General features: G+C 54.4%; 1 protein-coding gene across 2 annotated transcripts; it reads left to right on the top strand.

Moving 5' to 3' along the window:
• Positions 1–1,800: 1,800 nt before the first annotated feature.
• On the top strand, positions 1,801–18,240 carry CRYGN (crystallin gamma N). Of its 2 annotated transcripts, none has more exons than XM_058428151.1 (5): positions 1,801–1,829; positions 7,993–8,241; positions 9,916–10,061; positions 15,956–16,107; positions 17,774–18,240. In XM_058428151.1, exons 2-4 carry the CDS (start codon positions 8,077–8,079, stop codon positions 16,086–16,088), a joined length of 444 nt encoding a protein of 147 aa, XP_058284134.1. In that variant the 5' UTR covers positions 1,801–1,829; positions 7,993–8,076; the 3' UTR covers positions 16,089–16,107; positions 17,774–18,240. The 2 variants fall into 2 exon arrangements, with proteins under 2 accessions (XP_058284134.1, XP_032618142.1); XM_032762251.2 differs by lacking the exon at positions 1,801–1,829 and adding an exon at positions 5,819–6,063.
• The last annotated feature ends 5,357 nt before the right edge of the window (positions 18,241–23,597 follow it).

The raw sequence follows: 23,597 nt of genomic DNA, 5'->3' as shown, positions 1-23,597 counted from the left end.
TGTGCAAAGCTGGGGGTCTGTGTTTTTACTTCTGTTAGGTAAACACCAAGAGTGGAATTGTCAGTTAACATGGTAAGCGTATCTTGACTTTATAAAAAACTAAAGTAACTGGACCATTTCACACGCCCCCCAGCAGTGAGTGAGAGTCCCACTTGCTCAACACCCTCAACGACACTTGTGATGTCTCACTGTGCTTTTAATTTGCACTTTGAGGGGTAGCTTTTAAAGGATGAGCATATTTTCAGCCTTTGAGTCATTCGATCAGGATGTTTTGATGACTTAGGTGAGGAAGAAGGAAGTGAAGCGAGATCTAAAATAAGAACATGAGGCCGGGCACGGTGGCTCACACCTGTAATCCCAGCACTTTGGGAGGCTGAGGGGGGCGAATCACGATGTCAGGAGTTCGAGACCAGCCTGGCCAACATGGTGAAACCCCGTCTCTACTAATAATACAAAAATTAGCCAGGTGTGGTGGCGCACACCTGTAGTCCCAGCTCCTCGGGAGCCTGAGGCCAGAGAATTGCTTGAACCCAGGAGGCAGTGAGCTGAAATTGCGCCACTGCACTCCAGCCTGGGCAACAGAGTGAGACTCTGTCTCAAATAAAATAAAATAAAGTAAGAACATGAATAGATAAAGCTGGTGTGCTTTTAAAACTGCACAAAGGTGAGGAAACGTTTGCGTTATAATTCTCTGTAGAGGTTAAGGGCACCAATTCTGGATTCAAATCCCAGCTTCACTGCCTGCTTGCTGTGTGACCCTGTGACCTTGTGCAAGTTACTCATGCAGGCTGAGCCTCACTCCCCACAACTCTAAGATGGGGATCACGACAGAACCCACCTCCTAGGATTGTTGAGAGAATTAAATGACTTAATATATGTTAAGCTTTAGTTGGTGCTGGCTATAAGTAAGCACTGTGAGAATTCGAATTTATTATAATTCTAAGCAGATGTGGTGGCACCCGCCTGTAGTCCCAGCTACTTGGGAGGCTGAGGCAGGAGGATCGCTTCAGTCCAGAAATTCAAGACCAGCCTGGGCAATATAGGGAGAGCCCATCTCTAAACAAATATAACGGCAATAATAATTCTAATTCTGAATCCTCCCGCGGCCGCCCCGGGGTGTGTGGTGACAGTGCCCACCACGAGGGGTCAGGCTTCAGCAACTTTCATTTACTCGAACCTCGCTGGCTTTCAGGGTGGGAGACCCAGGGACTGTCTTCTGGGGCGCAGAAGTCCCGCCCTTCCTTCCCTGCTGGAATCCGACGACCTCCGGAGCACTGCAGCCCCCTCCCTGACGCCGGCTGGAAATGGGGAGGAGCCAGGGGGCCCGGGCTGGCGGGGCGACCCCCGCAGAGGCCCAGGCCCGACTCACTCGCAGACGGGCTCCCTCGGAAGGGCAGGGACTCCGCCTAACTGGGCTCTTTACACCCCCTTCCTTGCTGCCTGCCGGCGGCCACCACGCCAAGGCACAGGCTCGGTCCCCAGCAGGGGGCGAGCCTCCTGGAACCGCCCCGCAGCCCCGCCGAGCTCCGCTGGGGCCCTCGACCGGCGCTGCAGCCTGGGGGTGCTGGCCTCCGCGAATTTATTCCCTTGTTCATGCTCTCATTCACGCACTCATCAGGGTCGTCCGCAGCTGACCGGGCGCAGGAGGCGGAGAGAGGAACCCGCAGCGCGGGGCGGCAGCGCGGAGCCCAGGCGGGAGCCGCGGGCCCGGCGACCACAAACTGCGCTTCGCTAGCGGAGCGTCGGGCAGAGCGGGCATCGCTGCGCCACGCAACCCTGGACCGCGGACGGAGTCTAGTCTCCCCGCTCTCGCCCACGCCTGAGCTTTGGTATGCAAAGTGTTTCCAACTTTTTGTTCGTCTATAAATATCTTTAATAAATATATATATTTATTAAAAATATAAATATATATATTGAGACGGAGTCTCGCTTTGTCGTCGCCCAGGCTGGAGTGCAGTGGCGCGATCTGCAACCTCCGCAGCTCACTGCACCTCCGCCTCCCGGGTTCAAGCGATTCTCCTGCCTCAGCCTCCCGAGTAGCTGGGACTACAGGCGCCCGCCACCACGCCCGGCTAATTTTTCTATTTTTAGTAGAGACGGGGTTTCACCATGTTGGCCAGGCTGGTTTCAAACTCCTGACCTCAGGTGATCCACCCGCCTCGGCCTCTCAAAGTGCTGGGATTACAGGCGTGAGCCACCTCACCTGGGCTCTCTCTCTCTCATATATATAAATGTATATATATGTATAATATATATAAATATATATATATATCATATATATAATTTAAGTAGAAACAAGGTCTCACCCTGTTTCCCAAGCTGGTCTGGAACTCCTGGGCTCAAGCGATCCTCCTGCCTCGGCCTCCCAAAGTGCTAGGATTACAGGTGTGAGCCAGCGCGCCCAGCCCATTTGTAAACATCTTTCGAGCGCCTCCTCCTTGGTGTCCACAGCTCTAGCGCTGAGCGCCTCGCCCACACAGATGGGATGGTGAGCGCTGGCGAGAGAGGTCGGGGAGTGGGGCTGGGGGGAGGGCAGGCAGGGGGACCAGGTCCTTGAGCCCTGGGAAGCTCAGCTCCGGTGTTGGGACCGCACCCCAGGATGGGTGCAACATCTCAGGAGGCCTGATCTCAGGGTCCTGCGTGTCCTGGGCCCTACTTCACTTGAAGGGCCATGGGAAGCCATGGAGCAATTTTAGATAGGATCAGATTATAGGTTTTAAGTGAGTATTCACATTAAAGCACCTAGGAGCCCCCTTATTTGTAATGTCTTATGTCTTTTTTTTTTTTTGGAGACAGGATCTTTCTGTGTTGCCCAGGCTGGAGTGCAGTGGTGCAATCTTGACCTCCTGGGCTTAAGCAATCATCCCACCTCAGCCTCCCCTAGTAGCTGGGACCACAGGCATGTGCCATGCCCAGCTAATTTTTTAATTTTTTTCTAGAGACAGGGTCTTGTGTTGTTGCCCAGGCTGATTTCAAACTCCTGGGCTCAGGCGATCTTTCCTCCTTGGCCTCCCAAAGCACTGGGATTACAGGCATGAACCACCTTGCCTGGCCTGTAATGTCTTATTTCTTAAACTGGAAGGTAGATTCGCTGCCTAAAATGACTCATAATATATATAGGGAAAGGAGCCGCTCTGCCTGTGGGTGGAGAACGGTCTGGAGGAGCCCAGAGCAGACAGACTGGGATGCTGAGAGGCTCCTGCAGCAGTTCCACTGGTGCCGACGGTGGCTGGAGCTGGGGGTGGGCATGGAGAAGGAAGTGGGGAAGGGGGCAGAACCTGGGGGTCTTACACAGTGGTGTCACATACAGCCTCAATTTGGAGGGGAGTCCTGAGTCCTGTCTCTCAAACGCTACCCAGGATGGCCTCTCCCAAGCCCCAGGACCACTCTGCTCCCAAGAGCATTAGGATGACACCTGCCACCACGCCTGGCTAGTTTTTGTATTTTTAGTAGAGACAGGGTTTCACCATGTTGGCCAGGCTGGTCTCAAACTCCTGACCTTAGGTGATCCACCCGCCCCAGCCTCCCAAAGTGCTGGGATTACGGGTGTGAGCCACCACGCCTAGCCCACACAGGGAGCTTTTAAGGCGGCGAGAATACTCTATATGGTGGAACCATGACATTGCACTATAGGGGCAGCAAAGTTCTACCTCCATCCTCTTAGGGTCCTGGCTGGGCCTGAGAAATAAATTGACATAAGACAGATTAACAAGAGAAAAGCATACAAACTTATTTAATACAAGTTTTATGTGGCACGGGAGCCCTTATAAGGAGATGAAGACCCAAAGAAAAAGTTAAGAGTCAAACACTTACATACTCAACTGGACAAAGAGTGAAAAATCAACCACATTATGTGGAGAGGCTTTTAAAATGTGTTATTTTAACAAAGTCTATGCGGCATTCTCTCAACTTCTAATCCTGTGTCCTGATGTTTAACACAGGTTCATCGGTTGTGACAAATGTACCATTCTAATGGGGGCACTGATAGTGGAGGAGGCTGTGTGTGTGTGTGTGTGTGTGTGTGTGTGTGTGTGTGTGTGTGTATGGAGGGGCAGGGGGTATACGGGAAATTGCTGTACCTTTTGCTGAATTCAGCTTGAATCTAATGCTGCTCTAAAAAATAAAACCTTTTTTTAAGGCTTATTTTTCTCTGTTGAAAATAAGGGAAGAGGCTTCCCTTTCCTCCCTTTTCTTGCAGAATTTCCTTCTCTGTCATTTTCAAATGTGTGTAAATCTTTTTAATGGCTAAACAAGCCTCTTGCCAATCAACAACTCAGTCGTGTTTCCTCTGGGAGCCAGGACCATCTCTCTGAGTCTTGACATCAAGGACTAAGTGTCCCCACCCTCCCCGTTTCCTGAGAAGCCTGACTTCAGCTGTCACCTGACTCCAAATTGCAAAACCCACCTCCAGTCATAGAGATATAAGAAAATCAGCAATTTTATTCTGAAAACATGAATGCAGTGGGTTGTCTGCTTGGCTACGGAAGAGTGAGATCTCTCTCCATCTTCGCCATCTCTTAGGGGAGAGATCGTGATGCAGATCACGTTCCAGTTCAAAGTTTATTCAATAATAACATTGTTTTCTTTTCCTTCTACCTTTGTGGAGAAGTTTTCTGGGTTGGCCGGAGATTTTGTTTTTAATTTTATATCCCCACCAGGGCCCAGGTCCAGAGAGAAACATTGGAATGTGTGGCTTGGCAAGTAAGGGAGCCAGTGGAGGCAGCCGGGCGGCGTCCCTGGGGAAGACCGTCCCCGGGTTCAAGGGTGACATGCAGGTTCTGGTTCGTGCCCTGTCTACTTTCGAAAACCTCCCACAGCAGAGGCAAGGTCACCCCTCTGCCCCAAGAATCACATAACCTCCTCTTCTTGGGCCTCAATGTCTCATCTGTGAAATGGTCATAAAAATACACTGTTTGAGGGAAGAGCAGCCCAAACTCCTCCCCAAAGCTTCTCCCTCCCCTCCAGCAGAAGCTGCTGTGGAGCACCTGCCCCCCTCTCCTTTGATCTCAGAGCCTGTCCCCCACCACCCCAGCCATCTGAGTCATGAGTCCCGTGTTCCCAGCTCATCTCCCCAACCGTTTGGGGGCTGCACATCCTGTGGGCTCCATGTTCGCTCTGCTCACTCCACAATCTCTGAGCCTCTGCTGTCTGCCAAGTGCTTCGTTCTGGGCCCTGGGGAACTCTCCCTCCGCGGTGGGGCTGCTTTGTGCTGTAAACTGATCCTGGGCGTCCAGGGTGGCTTGGCTGGTGCAGCAGAGAGGCAAGGGGCAGAGCACTGTGCTCCCAGCTCAGGGCAGCGCGGGGCACCTGGGCACCCTCGGCAGGATCTTCAAGGAGAGAGGGACCCAGGGAGGGAGAGTGCCAGGGAGGGAGGCAGGCAGGAAGAGAGCGGGAGGAGAGGGAGGCCTGACCCGGCCTGGCGTTTTGTGGGGTGTGGGGGGGTGCATCAGGGGCTGGGTGAGTTGGAGCCGGAGGTCTAAGGTGGGGACCTGGGAGCTCAAACCAGAGCAGCCAGGGGAGGGGCGGTCAAGGGCTGTCTATCTGTCCGGGGAAGCTTGGGTTGCATCCTCATGGAGACAAACAAGTTGGCACCAAGGCGAGACTACCTGCAGCCAGGTGAGAAAGGGGAGTGGACTGGGGAGCTCGGAACAGGCCTTGGGAGGGAGGGAGATGGGCCTGAGGGCTGCGGGGCAGCGCAGGGGAAGAATGGTCGGAGGGCTGGAGAGACACCTCCCCTCCTCCCCCCACCACTCCAGGGTAGGGCAGGGACAGCCGCGGGCTGGGCGCGAGGGCTCAGGGAGGAAGAAGGCCTGGGAGCAAACGCGGAGAGCACACGGAGACCCCGGGCAGGGCGGGCTGCACTCGCGGTGGCACAGGGTGGCCGCGGCGGATCCCAACAGCCTGGTGGCCCCTCGGGCTTAGCACACCCGACAGCACTAATGCGCCGGGGCCGGCCCAGCAAATCTTTTGTCCGGGGCGGCGCTGAGCCAGCAGGGCGCTGCCCGGTATAAACGGGGACCCGCGGACGGGGCGGGGCGCACCATGGCGCAGCGCTCGGGGAAGGTGAGTGCGTCCCTCAACCCCAAGGAAACCAGGTGGGGCCCCGCCTTCGCCCCCTGTGCTAGGGGATGCAGGAGGGTGCACACTGTTGATGGTGACAAATCCAAGGGAAGCTGGTTTAATTTCTTAATAAAATGGGGTGGCCTCGCTATTGGCCTGGGGCCTCTCTGCTGTGGGTGGATAGGAAGGTCTCCATCTCCGCTCCTTCCTTCTGGGGTTCCAACCCCTCGCCCCGCAGTCAGGAGTGGGGAGGGTGGTCAGAATCCCTGGGGCTTCCTGTGGCGGGGGAGGTGGGGAAGGCTTGGCTTGTCCCACAGCCCTCCGCCCCACTGCTGCGGCTTCTTTGCCCAAGGCTGGTCCTTGTGGCTTTTCCTTCCTCCGGGTCTCTTCAGGGACACTTAGGGCTGGTTCTCTGAAAAATGTTGAAATTTGAGGAAGCCCCGAATCCCTCAGGCGCCCTCTACCAGCCGTGCCTAGTGCAGGAAGCACCGGAGACCTGGCCCTCCCCCTCTCCAGTGCCCCTAGCCTAGCCACTCCCATGAAGCCTTTGGTCTCCAAGGCCACATTCCAGAGTGTCTGGGGGTGACTGTGTTGCTGTATGAGTCTGCATGGGCCAAGTGATGCTTCAGTAACAAAGGGCCCCAGTAACTCTGGGGTGCAGAACACCGGGGTGTCTGCCTCCTTTCTGGTGAAAGCATGTGGCCACGCCTGACTCCAAGGGGCCTGGAAGGGCAATTCTCACGTTCCTTTGAGTGAACTGGAGACACTGGTGAGGCACAAACGACCATAGTGATAGGGAACATCACTGCACTCTGACAGACCCCTTCTAGGGCCACAGTTCTTGAAACCCAAAGAGTTACTGAATGGTTGGGATTTTAGGTTCCACAGCAGGAAAGGAGTCTGGGGGATTGTTATTGCTTCACTTTGTTTTGTTTTGGGACAAGGACAACCTGTGAGTGCCACGTAGCTATAGGACACGATGTCTGAACTCCCACTGGGGTGATGGAGCTCCAGATCTGGTACATGCCTGCTACCCAAAGGTGCGACCTACAAAACAGAGAGACAGGGTGGCACGTATAAGCCCTCTTTTGAGAACATTAATCCTGAGCCAGGCCCTGACGTGGCTTCGGCCGATTCAGCCTCTCCAGTGAAGAAGGCCCAATCCCAGGAAGCTGACTTTCTGCAAAATATATGTTGGGTTACCATGAGAGGGTTGTGGGCGACGTTTCTTCTTTTGAAAACACCTCCTTGGCCAGGTGTGGTGGCTCACGCTTGTAATCCCAGCACTTTGGGAGGCCGAGGTGGGTGGATCACGAGGTCAGGAGATCGAGACCGTGATGAAACCCCGTCTCTACTAAAAATACAAAAAAAAAAAAATTAGCCGGGCGTGGTGGTGGGCGCCTGTAGTCCCAGCTACTCGGAGAGGCTGAGGCAGGAGAATGGCGTGAACCCGGGAGGCAGAGCTTGTAGTGAGCCGAGATTGCGCCACTGCACTCCAGCCTGGGCGACAGAGCAAGACTCCGTCTCAAAAAAAAAAGAAAACACCTCCTTTAATGTTATTATCGGCTTTATGTTTTAAGAATTAAAAAATGAGTTAAAAATGCAGTGGAAGTTGAAAACAGCCCGTTTTGAAATGGGCACCTAGATAAAGGGGAAACCCCTGTCCCCAAACCGCTGCTGACATTTGTCTGCCCCACTGTGAGCTCCTAAGGGTGGGGAGGAACAGGAGCTGTGTATGGCATCAGCCTGGCAGCTGTTCATTCTTTTGCCCAATTGGCAAATAGTGTTGGGCACCTACTGTGTGCAGCAGGTCTGGGCTTTTGGGGGCCTGGGAGTAGGGGTTCCGTCCAGGATGTTGGGACTCAGATGCCAGCCTCCAACACTGACGGAGAGAAGACCCTGACCCTAAGCTCTGTAACCTGCCCTTTCTAGATCACTCTCTATGAGGGCAAGCACTTCACGGGGCGGAAGCTGGAGGTCTTCGGGGACTGTGACAACTTCCAGGACTGGGGCTTTATGAACCGAGTGAACTCCATCCGCGTGGAGGGCAGAACCTGGGTCTGCTTCAATCACCCCAACTTCCGGGGCCAGCAGTTCATCTTGGAGCACAGCGAGTACCCCGACTTCTTCCGCTGGAACAGCCACAGTGATCACATGGACTCCTGTCGGCCTGTAGGAATGGTGAGTGGGCCCGTCCACCGAGGGCTGAGTCTTCCTGCTGGAGGGACCGAGGGTCAGCCCTGGCAGACAGTGGCAAGGAATCGGGGAGCGTGGTCCTCCCAGCTTTAAAGCCTGTAAGACTGAGGCAGCTATACCCAGAGCCACCTGCTGGCATGAGGTGAGTAGGTGGGGGGCCAAGTTGCTGGGAACCGAGCGAGAGTGGCCCTGAGTTTTCATACAGGTATCAATAAACCGCTTGAAGTTTCGGATCCAAAAATCTAGCTGCATTTTCCATTTAAAGTGCTGTTGAAATCGTCCACATTTAGATTTCCAGCCAGATAGGGGACACTCAGCCAATGGGAGGCCGATTTGGGCCTAGTGTGGCCACTGGTACAGGTGGTCTTGTAGCACATTCTGAAGCCTTCCATGCTCCGGTCTTGGAATGGCTGATGGAGAAAGCTGAAGAATCACCCGCCTGTCAGGGGAAAATTGGGGGGCAGGTCCCTTGGAATCACACAGGTCGCTGCCGCCCAAGAGGTGTGTGCAGGGAGGGCAGACGAGGGGTATGGCTCCCCCGTGGTGAAGGACTGTTTCTGTCCAGCTGCTCCTAGGGTGGGATTTAAGCAAGGCTGTTCCCCCAGGTCATGGGTGCTCACTGACCTGCTGTGAGCTCTGGAGCTTCAGGTGGGAAGTGGCGGACTCCTGAGCCTGGGGGTGCGCGTCTCTCATCACAGAGAGTCTCGCTTATGTCTGCTGAGGACCCTCCCCTGACGCCTGGGCTGGGCGGTTCTGGTGAACATCTGAGGAACCCCAGAAAAGGGGCCTTTGTGTGGTGCCCCCTCTCTTTTCTGTATCAGTTGCAAAACCAGCTGGGCTTTGGCATCTCAAACTGTAAGAATGCTTTCTTAGTATTTCTTCCAGGCTGTGGTACATTTGGAAGAAAGAAATTTAAATGGTTGGCCCTGGACCCTGCATAATGCTATTTATACGAAAAATATCCGTGGTATCTTGCGAACTGCTGTTCTCCTCAGAGCTATCCTGGGGCCAGCTGTGACGCAGACCAGGCCCTGCCGGCTTCTGAGCCAGGCAGGGGCTGGCCCTCCTCTGCCTTTTGGAAATGCGGGAATCATGTAGGGAGACGTGCTGAGCCTAGGGGACGATGATGTCAAGGCCAGCAGGGGTTTCAGCACATGAGATCTGGTATTTGTTTTAGATTTTTGGCTTTATGTTTTACTAAAAGGTTCTATTACAGTTTTAAAATGTTATCATTTGAAGGCTTGCCTGTGGGCTGCGGCCCAGGGGTGGAGAACAGAACCGGGAGTGTGTTGGTGTGACCAGGGCAGGAGTCCCCCAGGCTGAGCACCCAGAGGGAGCCCCGTGACCCCAGCCCTGGTTTGAGTGTGACCGCTGGCCTCTGGTCAGTTTGGCCCTCTTTGGACCTCAGATTTTCTAGTTGTAGAAAGAGGAGCTTGGACCAGCTCAGTGGCTTGGAACATTTGTAGAGTAATAGAACCCTTTCTTCCAACCACATCTCATGTGAAAGAACAAATAGAAGTGCGGGGTTGAAGTGTGTGGGGTGGGGGTGCCCAGTGCCCTGGGTACCTCCTAATTCCTTCCTGCACGGGGCTCCTGTTTCTGGGAGAGGGGAATTCACAGCAACCTCCTTCTTTCCTTCTTTTTTGCTTGGTCTTGGAGCACGGGGAACATTTCCGCCTAGAAATCTTCGAGGGTTGCAACTTCACGGACCAGTGCCTGGAGTTCCTGGAGGACTGCCCCTTCCTCCAGAGTGGGGGCTGGGCCAAGAACTGCGTGAACGCCATCAAGGTGTACGGGGATGGAGCGTGAGTACAGGCCACGTGGCCACACCCCGAGGCCCAGCTGGGCCCTTCAGCACCAGGCGTGGGAGGCTGCCCGCCACGCAGGGGTGGTGGGTGGGGTGGGAATGAGACCTCCAGCAGTGGGCAGCGTGTCCCTGGCCCCACAGGCCCTCTCCTTTCCTCAGCTGCCTCACCTGCCGCAGTCAAGCAGTGGGGAGCTTCCCCTGTGGCCCAGAAGGGCCTCAGAGAGGGACCCTGGGCCCCAGAGGCACCCTGAGACCTTCCCTCTAGGGCCTCAGTCCAGGAGCAGAGGTAGGAGAATGCATCGAAAGCTGCACGGTTCTCTGCGATTGATCTGATACAAGAGGCCGCCTTTGGTTTTCTTGAGCCGGGGGACACCTGCTTACCAAGGGATCCCCCAGGGCCTTGCGGGCTGGAAAAGCCACAGTGGGCTCACCTGCTCTGAGAAGGGTGGACCGGCCCACCCTGCCCTGCGCCTACCCAGCAGAGCTGACCCCTGAACCGGGCCTCTCTGCAAACCCCCACCACCCTAGCCTCTGGCAGGAGATGGACTTCGGGGTGGCTCACTTCTGGACACAGAGTAGCTGGGGGGATTTTGCCCAGGCCCAGACGGGTTTGTCTGCCCCACACTTGGGTTTCCTCCTGGTCAACCAAGGGCAGCCTGCATGCCCCCTCCTGCCCTCCCGCACACTCCCCTTTTGCAACTACCCTCTGAGCCTTCAAGTTGGCCATCTATTTTCATTGTCCAGCCCACACCTCTAGGTCAGGTAGATATTATCGCCCCCGTTCTACAAAGGGCAAGCTGAGACTCAGAAGGCTGACTGCCCAGCTGCCCCATGGGAGTGGCACAGCTGAGACTGCAGCCAAGCCTGTGTCTGTCCCTGTTCCAGAGCTGGCCGCTTTCCCAGGCCTCAGTCCCCTCCCCTCAGGCCAAGAGCCCCTCACACAGTTTCCAGCTGGCCATGCATGGTTCTGGCTCCTATCGAAGCAATTGAGGAACAATTTGCCTTCTATACCCCAGAGGTTCAAGGCCAGGGAGCTTCGGAGGGGATGCAGGGGACAGAGGGACTGCAGGGAGACAGAGACTGAGCCGAGGCACAGCTGGGCACAGGTGGCACCCCATGTCCATGGGCTCCAACTGCACAACAAAAATATCCCCCCACGATTGTGTCTATGCTGAATATGTACATTATTCCCTGAAAGATACTGTACAACTATTTACATAGCATTTATGTTGGATCAGGTGTCGTAGGTAATCTAGAGACGATTTCAAGTCCAGTAAGTCCTCACTTAACATTGTGGGTGGGTTCTTGGAAACTGTGACTTTCAGTGAAACGATGTATGGCAGGTCCTCGAATATATGGTCTTGTTCAGTGTGGATTCATTATAAGATTGATGAGGGGAGAAATGGCTTTGTTATATATCGTGTGCTTAAAGCCCGGTTCCCAAGAACCTACTGACGGTGTTAAGGGAGGACTTACTATATACGGGAGGATACGTGTGGGTTATATGCAAATACAATGCCATTTTATATCAGGAACTTGAGCATCCTCGGATTTTGATATCCAAGGGAGGTCCTGGAACCAAGGGTGTACATCCCACCTTTCCCCAGTGGCCTGATGTTGGCCCCCTTCCTGCTGTTTCTGTCACTCTAGCTAGCTCCAGGATTCCGTTTTACGAAATTGCATTTTGCCCTAAATTGGTGGCACCTGGAGCCCAGGGGTGGCATTCCAAAACAAGAATTTGCCCTGGAAAACTTGCTGGCTAAATTGCGTCTTGTAAGGCCCAAGTCACGCCTTTGCATGGAGGACGTCCTGGGGCCCTAGATACAATCCCCCCGCCCCTCCCCCAACGCTCAGGGGCTTGTTGAGAACGAAGGTGGGGAAGGTGGAGGCTGATATTTCTCTGACTGAGGGGCACACAATCCCCACTGTCCCTGCGAGGAGCTCAGCCTTTACCGCCTAAGACTGTTACTCTTACACAAATGTAAGCCTTTGTCAAGGAGGTAACGCCCCCAGGTCCCCTGGATCCGGAGGGGACACTGCTAGGAGGCCTTTCCTGGGGTCTGGGGAGTGGGCGAGGCAGGGCCCCTCCACCACCTCCCGCTGCCAAGACTCCATCTCTCATGACCCATCCCCTCAGACCCATGTCCTGGTGGGCTCTCGGAGGGAAATGCACTGGCATTCTGCCCACACCCACCCTCACCTGGGGAAGGGCACGGTGTTGATGTGGGCAGGACAGGCCCCTGCCCTTTCCTCTTTCTGCCTCCTCCCAGTAGCCACAGCCAGGACAGGGGAGGGGAGGATGGGCGGTTCCCTGTCCCCTCCTTTTGGGGGTGTCCATGTGAGAAACCTCATGTGGCCCAGGACATGGCTTGGGGCATTTCTTGCCCATCACAGGGTAAGAAAGGACCAGCTGACTCCCTGAGGTGCCTCTGAGGCCCCAGCTATGGCATAGGTGTGGGGTGGGAAAGCTGTAGGTGTGGAGGGGCATGGACACAGGGGCCATGAGGGTGGGGTCCAGGCTGGACCAGGCCTGCCTTGAGTCCCCCAGCAGGTGCTCCAGGCTGGCTCACACCCTCTGCCTCTCTCTCTTCCTTCCTGGCCCCAACCCTCGAGGCGGCAGACTGTGCCAGGCACCAGGCGTGACAAGCCTCACTCATCTCAGAGATGGCGAGGGAAGGACAGGGTCGGGCCAGCCCCTGCTCCAAGCCATCCTGAGGTGTCTTCCTTGGACCACACGCCCCTTCCCAGGCAGAGGCCACTATCCTGGACCTCCAGTCTCTTCCTCCTGGTCCCCCGTTCCCTCCCCACCACACCTTCCTGCTTTTCTAGGCCGGGCCCACAGCTTCCTGGGTGATGAAGGGCTGTGTTCTCTCCTGCCCCCACCAGCCCCAGGTCCTCCAGGCTCCGTAAAGACTTGTCCTGACTGTTTCTGCTCTCTGGGTTGTTGGTGGCTGTCCCAGTGGTGTGCAGAAGGGGAGGAGGACAGGAAGGGGCCCCGCTTGGGACTCCCCGACCCTCCTCTGTGCCCTGCAGGCTCCTCTGTGCAACTGCACCCCCACAGCCCATTTCCTCTGCAGGGGAGGCCCCATGAGGGCAAGGAGGGGGCAGGAACCGTGTCGTGTGACCATGGAACCTCTGGTACCTGACACGGTGTTGAGCACACGTGTGGGAACCTGCTGGCATTCACTGAATGAACGGTGCCCTCTGTGCCAGGCCCCCCGCCAGGTGCTGGGGGCACTGTCTGTGCAAGGTGGTCCTTATCAGGGAACAGGAGTGTGTGGGGCGTGCAGTGATGGCGGGAGTGCATCCTTGCCAAGGCTGAAATGCAGTGGTGCCATCTCGGCTCACTGCAACCTCCACCTCCCTGGTTCAAGCAATTATCTTGCCTCAGTCTCCCGAGTAGCTGGGATTACAGGTGCCCACCACCACGCCCGGCTAATTTTTGTATTTTTAGTAGAGAGGGGGTTTCACCGTGTTGGCCAGGCTGCTCTCCAACTCCTGACTGCAAGAGATCTGCCTGCCTCGGCCTCCCAAAATTCTGGGATTACAGGCCTGAGCCCCCACGCCCGGCCAGAACTGGTCAGTTTTAAAATGTGGACGTTACTGGGCCTGTCCCCACACGTGTCACACCCCAGCACGGACCCCACACAGCACTGGGGAAGGAAATAAAAGCAGAGGTGGGTGCCGTGGGTGCCTTCGTGTAGCCCAGAGTGAAGGGGCCACTCGGCCGGGAGGGGTTGCTGGGTGGCCAGGCTGTGCAGGCTCTTCTGTCCGGAGTCCTGGGAAACTTCCTGGCAGCCCCTGATCCCCACTCCCCTGGCCTCCAGGTGGGTCCTATATGGGGAGCCCAACTACCACGGCCGCATGTACATGGTGGAGAGGGGCGACTTCCGTGCAGTCGCTCCGCAAGGTGGTCAACTCCTTCTAACCTAGCCCTCCCACCAGGATGGCCGGGCGCAGCTCTGGGGACAGGGGCAGCCCCTTGTGGTCCCACGCAGACCTCAGGACCTTGGGCAATAAAAGTCCTCAAAGCCAATGGGCGGCTTCTGAGTGCTCTCTCGGCAGTGGGCATCCCAGCGCCGGGAGGAGCCGGATGATCCAGGGTGCTTTCCCCGACTCCCGGGGAACCCCTGGGCCAGGGACAGGAGAATGGTGGGGAGAGGTGGTCAGAAGCGATGGGGATGGGGGAGGGCCGGAACCCAGGCTGGCTCAGGACTCCCCAGGCTTGCTTGGGGCTCTGCCTCTCTGTGACTCAGCAGGTTGAGGCTGTCAGGCCATGTGGCCAAAGGCCTAACTCAGGGTCTCTGTGTCTGATCTCTGGGTTTTATCCTCATGGCTAATCTTGGCCTCGGAGTTTCTAAGGGAGACCCCTCTGGAAGGATGGTAGAACCCTCTCCTGCGAGAGAGAAAAAAATTAGTGGTGGTGAGTGTTGGGGTGGGGGCTTAGCTTGAACAGGTGGGCTCTGTGGGAATGAAGGGGCTTTCGGGAAGAAAGGGGCATGGGGCATGTCTGCTGCAGCCGTAGCCCCTGCAGCAGTAGGGCTGGCAGACCCAGAACCGGCGGCCTTGGCTCGGGTCTTCACCTGGTGCAGCTCCAAGTGCCTGCCTGCAGAATTCCTCCATTCCTGGGCCCTCTCCAGGACACTGGGTCCTCCTGTTGGGGTGGGCTTGAATCTAGAGGGGACACCCCACCCCTGTGGGGGAGAGGGGAGGGAGAAGCCTGTCCTAGAAGGAGATACTTGGCCCAGGCAGTGGGATTCCTGGGCATAAGAGGGTCCACGTCCCCAAAAGCATCCCCCCCACTCCCTCCCCACCCACGCCTACGCTTCCAACTCACTGGGGAGAGAGGAAAGGTCCCACGACGGGCAACTCTGGTCCCTGGGGGTGGCCCAGGTAACTCCCTGCTGCCAGCAGCCCCCCAGCAGAGTCCTGAATGGAGGCTGCCTGTGAGGAAGCCGTAGCCCACCCCAGAAGGAGGCAACAGGTGGAGTGCTCTGAGCTTCTGAGGAGCACGCAGGGGCCCTGGGCGCGAGGTCCCTGAGCATGGGGCTCCTGGACACGTAGACCCCAAAGATGTCCACACACCCGGTGCCTAGACAAGGCCTGGCTGGCTGAGGGGTCAGTGTGGGGCCAGGTGCGTGGGTTGCATCACCCACGTGCCCACAGCGTTCTGGCTGTGGATCTGGCTCCTGGTCCGGCCTCTAATCCCCGACTGCGACCCCAGAGGCCCCCCAACCAGCTGGCTCCCGACTGGCCTCTCAGTTCCCGGGTCCTCCTCACCACACATCTTGCTCCAGTTTTCTGAGTAGGTGGAGGGGTTTGGACTGGGGATCAGCCCCTCTAGGCTGGTCGCCCGGCTCAGGACTCCCAGGGAAAGCCCATGAGCCCTGGGTTACTATCTGAGTTGAACCGAGACACACCGACAGGCCTTGGGGGTGATGGATGTACGGCAGGGAGCTCAGGGAGGGAACACAGGGTTCCCGAAAGAAAAACAAAATCTCAGGGGCTGATTCTGCCGCAGAGTGTGGTGGCCTGAGTGTGGTGGGCCAGGGGATGGCTGTCCTGTTCCTGGGTGTCCTCCAACCCCTCCCCATCCCTCACTGAGAGAGCAATGGAAAAAGAGTCACAATGGGTCACCCAATTCACCCAAGGCAATGCCCCACCAAGACCTGGGTGGCAAAGACAGAGGGGCCCCATGACTGCTGTGGGACCCCCGTAGGCTGTCCCATGACAGCCGAGGCCAAATGAAGACATGAAACCACTAGGCAACCGTCCACTCCGCCCAGGAAAGGGGAAGGGGCTCCCTGCTGCCATGTGGTAGATGGGTCCACGAAAGACCTGCTCTGTACCCCTAATGCCCTGGCCCCACCTCCTTTCACCTGCAAACCACAGAGCATGGAGCCCTAGAAGCTTCGGAGCTGAGGACTTCCAGCTGAGCAGCTCTCTTCAATCAGATCAAGGGCCGGAAGACGCCACCACAAAACCAGCAACAACCCAGCCACCTTTCCTGACTGCAAACCTCTGAGCCTGGAACCGATCGACATGTAAGTGCACCTGCACTGTTTCTGAGCCGGGAGAGTGTTTATTTAAAATCATGCCCTGAGTTTTCATTTCTCTGCCAGTTTGTTAGGGAGGTGGAGCCTTCTGTGTGGCATATCTGCCAGCGGGAGGCCCTCCCCACCCATGGCAAGGGCCCTGTCTCTTCTGAAACAGCCGTCCAACCCTCCACCCCACAGCCTCCTTGGGCCTTGGCACCCTGCTGGCCTCAGGCCTCCACAATCTCACACCTCTTAGCCCACAGCTGATGATGGTGATGATGCTGATGAATATTTATAGAGCACTGACTTTATGCCAGGCTCTGTAGTAGCTGGAATTTGTGTAATTTTACTTATCACATACAATAATGCCAAGATGATGATATGCTTATCACCACTGTACAGATGAGGAGAGCTAGACACAGACAGGTTAAGCAACTTGCCCAGGGTCACACAGCAGTCAGGACTAAAACCCAGGTCTGGCTGGCTGATTGATCCTTTTTGTTCCTAACCACTCCCCTATAGTGCACCACACATTTGCATATTTAGATATATTTTTGTCATGAATTTGGCGCAAACCCAAAGCCTCTCCAGGCCTCAGACCCTGTTCTGTGAAATGAGCACAATCATATCTGTTGTACCAACTGTATACCCTTGTAAAAGCCAAAGGCGTGACCCATGAGCTGGTGCCATATGAGGGCTGGTTAGTAGTAGGTGACCCGGTAGGTGATGGGGTGGGGAAGCAGGCAGGGGAGTGGCATCACAGGAGAGAAGGTAACTTGGCTGCAAACTCCAACCTGATTCCCACTCCATCCCTCACTAGGATGTGACATTGGAGAAGCCACTGCTATGTGTCTCAGTGTCTTCAGACATACAGCAGTGGTAATCATTCCGCCCCCTCATAGGCAATTAATGCCTGGGGAATGAAATGAGAACCGCAGGCCCCACCGGTTCAGTCCAGGTCCTTGGGAGTCATGGGAAAAACCAGGCCTAGCAGCCCTTCCCATGAGTTCCAGAGGCTTCCCCTGAACTCTTCCTCTCCTCCCCAGCACCAAGGCATAGCGGCACCTCATTAACTGGTGATTTAATGCTTCTCGAACAGGCTTTGTGCTCCTGGGTGACCTCCCCCTCACCCCAGCCCCCTGCTCCCTAATCTGTCAGCAAATCTGCTTTTTGTCTGAAAGAGGAAAAACAAGATTCCCACCAAAGTGCTTGTGGGCAGCTTGTAATTTATCTGAAGTCCGTCCAGGGGTCGATGGGCCGAGGGTGAGAGGCCCTCAAGAGCCACACATGCTTCACATATTTCTACCTCCCTCTGTGGTTTTGGAAAGCTGGGACTTTCACAGAGCCATCCCCTCATGTCCTCAGCCCTAGGTCCCCCTGCCCTGCCGGCCCCCTGCGCACTGTTTATCAGGCCCAGTCTGACCACAGGAAAACATTCCCTTTGAATTCCCCCAGCCACCCCATCCCCCGCGCCAAGAAGTTCCTCTCACCAGCCAAGGGCTGGTCCAAGAAGTCTCTGTTGGCCCCTTCCCCTTCCTGGGCCCCCCTCCCGTGCCCCGAGGTGGCCTGCGCCTGGCGGGCTACCGCCTTCTCGGCTGGAGGTTTCTTGGCTCGCCTCTTCACCCCACTGGGTGCCTTAAGAGAAGGGTTGTCCTGCCTGTGTTCCCCCCAGGAAGCCACAGCAGATCTTCAATCAAAGCCTGTTGGATGAATTTGAGCCCAGGGACGTCAAAAAAAAAAAAAGGAAAAAAAAAGAAAAGAAAAGAAAAAAGAAAAAGACAAACTAACAAAAAACTTGTCGAATAAGACAGTTTTAAAGGTTTAGCTCCAGAGTTTCAGTTTGTGAAGATGACAGAGTTCTGGAGACAGACAGATGGTGCTGACAGCCGCACAACTATGTGTGTGCACTTAATGCCACTCAACCACACACTTCAAATGGTTAGGATGATAAATTGTATGTGTATTTTGCCATAATGAAAAAAAATTAACTCCTTGTTGCTGAGGTGCTCAGGACTGTGGGAGGCAATGTGGGAATGAAGGCCCTCCCTGGATCCCAGGGAACCCTGTGGGTCTCCTGTGCAACCATGCCCCACATTCCCTACCTGAAGAAGCTGTCTGTCACCTGCTTATTGATTGCGTGGGTCCCATCGGCTTGGCAGGGATCTTGGCTGTGGCTTCTGGGGAGCCTGAGATGCAGGGGGAGGAGGTCCTTGTCCTTCAGCAGGGCTCCCTGGAGCGTCCCTGTGGTTGCCTGGGACTAACCCTGCCTTCCGGACCCCCAGGCCTTAGTAGCCCGGGTCTGGGGACAGCAGGAAGGAGTGACTTGGGCAGCCTGCCCTGAACAGCGAGCATTTGTGTAAACAGGCTCCTGGCTTCCTTGCCTGTGGCCAGCCTGCTTTGGAATTGTGATTTGAAGGGTCCTGTGGAGCCCAGCTGGCGTGGGCTGTGCATGGAGGGGTGGCAGCCCTGGACCCAGTCTTGCTGGGGCTGGGGGGCGCGCTGAGCAGGTCAGTGCTGGTAACCCTAGTCCTGGTCCATGCCTTCCCTGGGACCCCCAGGACTGCCCTCCCTGGGCAGGGGCAGGGGCAGGGGCAGAGGGTAGGGCTGGGCTGAGGGCGCGCATTCTCAACCTGAAGAGGGCTCAGCCATGTGTCGGATTGCTCTGGCTAGGGGGCTGAGCAGGTTATAAGGGCCCTCTCCACGCACCCTGCCTGGCCCCCAACACCAAGAGCGGGAGTTCTCACCAGTTGGGCTGGATCGTTCCGCAGGCTGAGATGGTCATGCCCTAGGTTCCATTCCCGTAGAGGTAGAGTGTTCAGTTCTAGGTGCCAGGCACAGGGAGCACGGCGGCATGTCCCCCGCACAGTGTGCCCAGCCTAACCCCCAGCTGCGGCATTCCTAAACTGCACAGACAGACATGCGGGCAGTAGAAATGGGCGCTCCCACCCAGTGGGGCTGCTGAGTAGAAGTCCCTTTATGGGGCTGGTGATGGCCGAGGTGGTGTCACCTCTACACACAGAGCGGACGCTCAAGTGCTGCTTTACCCTTGGAGGCACTGGGTCCCAGGCCAGGGGAGGAGCCCATTGTGGTAAAAACGCAGATACAAAAAGTAGGAGAAGAAATCTTTGGGGTGGAGGGAACTTAGAAAAACGTTGTAGAAAAAAGCGAGGCATCCATAATCTTCTCCCCGGCACAAGTCCTGTGTTCTCTGCTAGAGAGGAACTCCTAATTGGGCCAAAGCAAGCAGGGAAACGGGATCAGCTCCATCATTCACTCAATCCCAAAGATGAAAGGAAGCTAGTTTTCCGGAAGAAGCCCAGCAATTCCTGGGACCAAGGCCAGAGAGAAGTTTCTTCCACGGGTCCCCTGGCCCCATGCCAGTGACTCACAAGCTGCACCCTCAGCGTTAGCCCTCCTGCGGGGAAATTAACAGCTTTCCTAGGATTGTCTGTAATAGCATCCCACAGAATTCGGTGGACGGCACTGTGCCAGAGTCAACTTTTTGTGGGGGAGGAGATTTTAACATTTCTGGTTTACGTATGAGTATGTTGCTACTTTTAAGTGAACCTAATTGGGTCATGAAAGCAGGGCCTGGCAATGATTGGTTATCAGTAGATACCAACACCAAAGGCATTTTCTTGGGTAATTACTGTGACCCAAACTGTGTGCTAACCCATTTTTTACATATAACAAGGTGGGTATATTATTTTCTCTCTTTTACAATGGAAGAACTAGACCTAAAAGGATGATTGTAACTTGCCAAAATGTGTGCCATAAATGGCCAAAGAGGCCAAGTGCCCCCGGCCGTCTGACCCGAGCCCACACCTAACCCCCTCTGCACATCATCCCCCGTGGCAATGGCTTCCCTGACTGAGACTCACATGTAGGTCATTAGATATAAAACTAACACAGCTGTGTCACAAACAGTCCCGATCCTCACCATGTAGTTGAGCGTCAATATTTTCTATTTTATTTTACTTTAAAAGAATGCTGGTCAGAGACCCACTAAGTTGATTTCGCAACCTCCTAGTAGGTCACAATTCTCCAGTTTGAAAAACACTACACCGCTGCCTCATAGTGTAAACACACGAAGATTTAAGGAGCCACAGCCTACGCCGTGGGTTAGCTCTTCCAATCCCAGTGCCCTCCTCCCTCCCTTGCCTGCCTTCACTAAAGCATCCAGAAAAGCCAAATGCTCTTTTCTCTGCCTCCCAGGCCATGGGACACAGCTCTGGTCACTGAGATGAAAGCTGACAGAAGGACTTCAGAAAAAGCTTTGGCTTTCTGGATAAAAAGCCCCTTTCCCCTGGCTTCCTGCCTTGAATAAAGACGTGACGCCAGGAACTCAGGCAGCCTTCTTGTAATCATGAGATAAAAGCCAAGCGAACCAGGGAAAGGCTGGCACCAAGCTCACTGAGCTGCTAAATCAGCATCAGCAGCCACCCTTCTTGTTATGTAAGAGAAGTGAACCCCTATTTGTTTCACCACACTTAGGTTTTCTATTATTTGCAGCTGAAAACATTCCTAACTGATAACATAATAACCAAAAACCCCAAAACCTCAAACAGGTAGTTCCTCCTGTGTTACTCCCTGTGCTTCATTGTCTGGTGAGCAATAAAGGCACTTGCACTTGGAAATACTAAAATAGATTTTAAAAAACCAACCTATTAAATAGTTCATCTATTTAAGGTCATAGTTCGTTTCTTCCCAATTAGAGGCACTGCCTGCCCTGTGACATATGTTCAATGGCCGCGGTATCCTGACCGTGGCTAATTTTTGTATTTTTAGTAGAGATGGGGTTTCACCATGTTGGCCAGGCTGATCTCGAACTCCTGACCTCAAGTGATCTGCCTGCCTCCGCTTCCCAAAGTGCTGGGATTACACATGTGAGCCACCACGCCTGGCCTATTTGTTTCTATCATAGAGCAAACCCAAATTCTTTGGAAGAGAGTTTTGTGGGATGTGGAAATGGAAAACAATTGCATGGGAATGCCACATTCGGTGTGGGGCCTTTAGGAAGAAACGTGTGAAGGGTTTCCAGAAGAGAAGGCAACATGATTCACGTTGGAAACTGCAGGGCTGTGGTTGTTTAGATTAGAGAGAGAAGGGGCCGGGTGCCTGGCTGCTGTAATAAGTCTCTGTGTTAATTTCCAAGTGCATCCCTGTCTTCATTTATGTTTGATGCTTACCTGTCAGGTGAGCAGGACGAGTCTTGTTGTTCCTGGTTAATGAAAAAGGAATCGAGACCCTGAGAGGTGGAGGGGTTTGCCTGTGTTTACATCCTAGGTCTCCATGGAGCAGTCCAGTCCTCTTCCCAGAACTCATGCTGGCCTCGCTACCCAGAATCCCTGCCTTTAGGGAATGACCCTTCCCCCGGCCCTGACTTGGTTCTGGTGTGTGTGCCTCACCCTCAATGCCCTGCCACATGTGGGCTGGGCCAGTCAGATGCACTCCTGGGAATTTGAATCTTATGCAGAGACACGGAGGAACCCAACCAAGGTGGATAGAAGCTTGAGCCAAGTCTGCTTCCGTTACCTGCACACCAAAAACCCTAACTGACAGAAATTTCTACTACACAGAAGGTTGAAGGCCACAGGCCAGCAGAAAAATGTAGGATATTTGGAATTAGTTATTGGGATCTAGATGAGTAGAGAGTAGTTAAACTCCCATTTACATTCTGATGTGGACAGCCTTATGGGTTGACACCATAACGTATATATTGAAGTCCTAACCCCCAGCACCTCAGAATGGGACTGTCTTGCAATGTACTTAGTTCAGTTAGGATGAGGTGTGTCTTAGTCTTTCAAACTATCGTAACAAAATACCAGAGACTGGATGGCTTAAACACAGAAATGTATTTCCTCATAGCTCTGAAAATTGGGAATTCCAAGCTCAGGGTGCTGGCCAACTTGGTTCCCGGTGACGGGCCCCCTTCCTGACTTGCAGTTGGCTACTTTTTCCGCTGTGTCCTCACACGGCAGATGGAGCACAAGATCTCTCTCTTCTTCTTCTTATGAGATTAGGTCTCCACCCTTATGATCTCATTTAAGTTTAATTAGCTGATAAAGCCCTATATTCAAATACAGTCACGTTGGGGTTTGAGCTCGGATACATCAATTTTGGGGGTGCACAGTTCAGTCCACATCAAGATCCTACTAGAGTAGGGTGGGCCCCTGATCCATCATGACGGTGTCCTCATAAAAAGGGGAAATTTAATTAGACGGGCGTAGTGGCAGGCACCTGTAATCCCAGCTACTCGGGAGGCTGAGGCAGCAGAATTGCTTGAACCCAGGAGGCAGAGGTCGTAGTGAGCCAAGAGCACCATTGCACTGGCGACAGAGCAAGACTCTCCCAAAAAAAAAGCGGGGGAGGGAATTTAGACACAGACACACAGGGAGACCACCATGTGAAGATAAAGGCAGAGACCCAGGTGATGCTTCTGTGAGCCAAAGAACCCCAAAGACGGCCAGCAAACTGCCAGAAGCTGGGAGGGAGGCCTGGAACAGATTCCTTGAAGCCTCGGAGGGACCCAACCCTGCTGACACCTTCGTTTATCTCCGACGTCCAGCATCCAGAACTGTAAGACAGCACATTTCTGTTGTTTGAGCCATTCAATTTGTGGTACTTTGCTATGACAGAAATGAAAGGGCAGAGCTGCCCGTGGTACAGACGGGCCACATGCCTAGTCAGGCTGCCCTCCGTGGCCAGCTGGAACCAGGTGTGCACTTGTAATGCCCAACCTTGTTTTCACTAACCCTGTTTTTAGACTCTCCCTCTTCCCTTTAATCACCTAGCCTTGGTTCCACCTGAATTGACTCTCCCTTAGCTAAGAGAGCCAGACAGACTCCATCTTGGCTCTTTCACTGGCAGCCCCTTCCTCAAGGACTTAACTTGTGCAAACTGACTCCCAGCACATCCAAGAATACAATTAACTGATAAAATACTATGGCGAGCAATATCCGCAGTTCCCAGGAATTCGTCTGATAACGCCCAAAAAGCCCTGAGTCTATCACCTTGTAATAATCTTAAAGCCCCCGCACCTGGAACTGTTTACTTTCCTGTAACCATTTATCCGTTTAACTTTTTTACCTACTTTATTTCTGTAAAATTGTTTTAACTAGACCCCCCTCCCCTTTCTAAACCAAAGTATAAAAGAAAATCTAGCCCCTTCTTCGGGGCCGAGAGAACTTTGAGCGTTAGCCGTCTCTTGGCCACTGGCTAAACGGACTCTTAATTCGTCTCAAAGTGTGGCGTTTTCTGTAACTCACTCAGGTACAACACACTGAGGCAGGGTTTCGAGGGTTGTACAGTTGCTGTTGTGACATAATTTTAAAAGAATGCAGACGCAGCTGACATGTAGTTGCCTCTGACAGCACTGGATATTTGGATGCACATCAAGATTAAATCCGACAAAGCTCATCTCAAGGTGGAGAGCAGAACTCAAGGCCTTCCTGTGACCAGGCTAAAATCTCATTAGAGACAGAGTTTGGAGACGA

Source organism: Hylobates moloch, unplaced genomic scaffold (assembly GCF_009828535.3).
Source record: "Hylobates moloch isolate HMO894 unplaced genomic scaffold, HMol_V3 SCAFFOLD_1, whole genome shotgun sequence".
Classification (NCBI taxonomy): Eukaryota; Metazoa; Chordata; class Mammalia; order Primates; family Hylobatidae; genus Hylobates; species Hylobates moloch.
The sequence above is the reverse complement of the archived record's forward strand: the minus strand, read 5'-3'. Positions and strand labels throughout refer to the sequence as shown.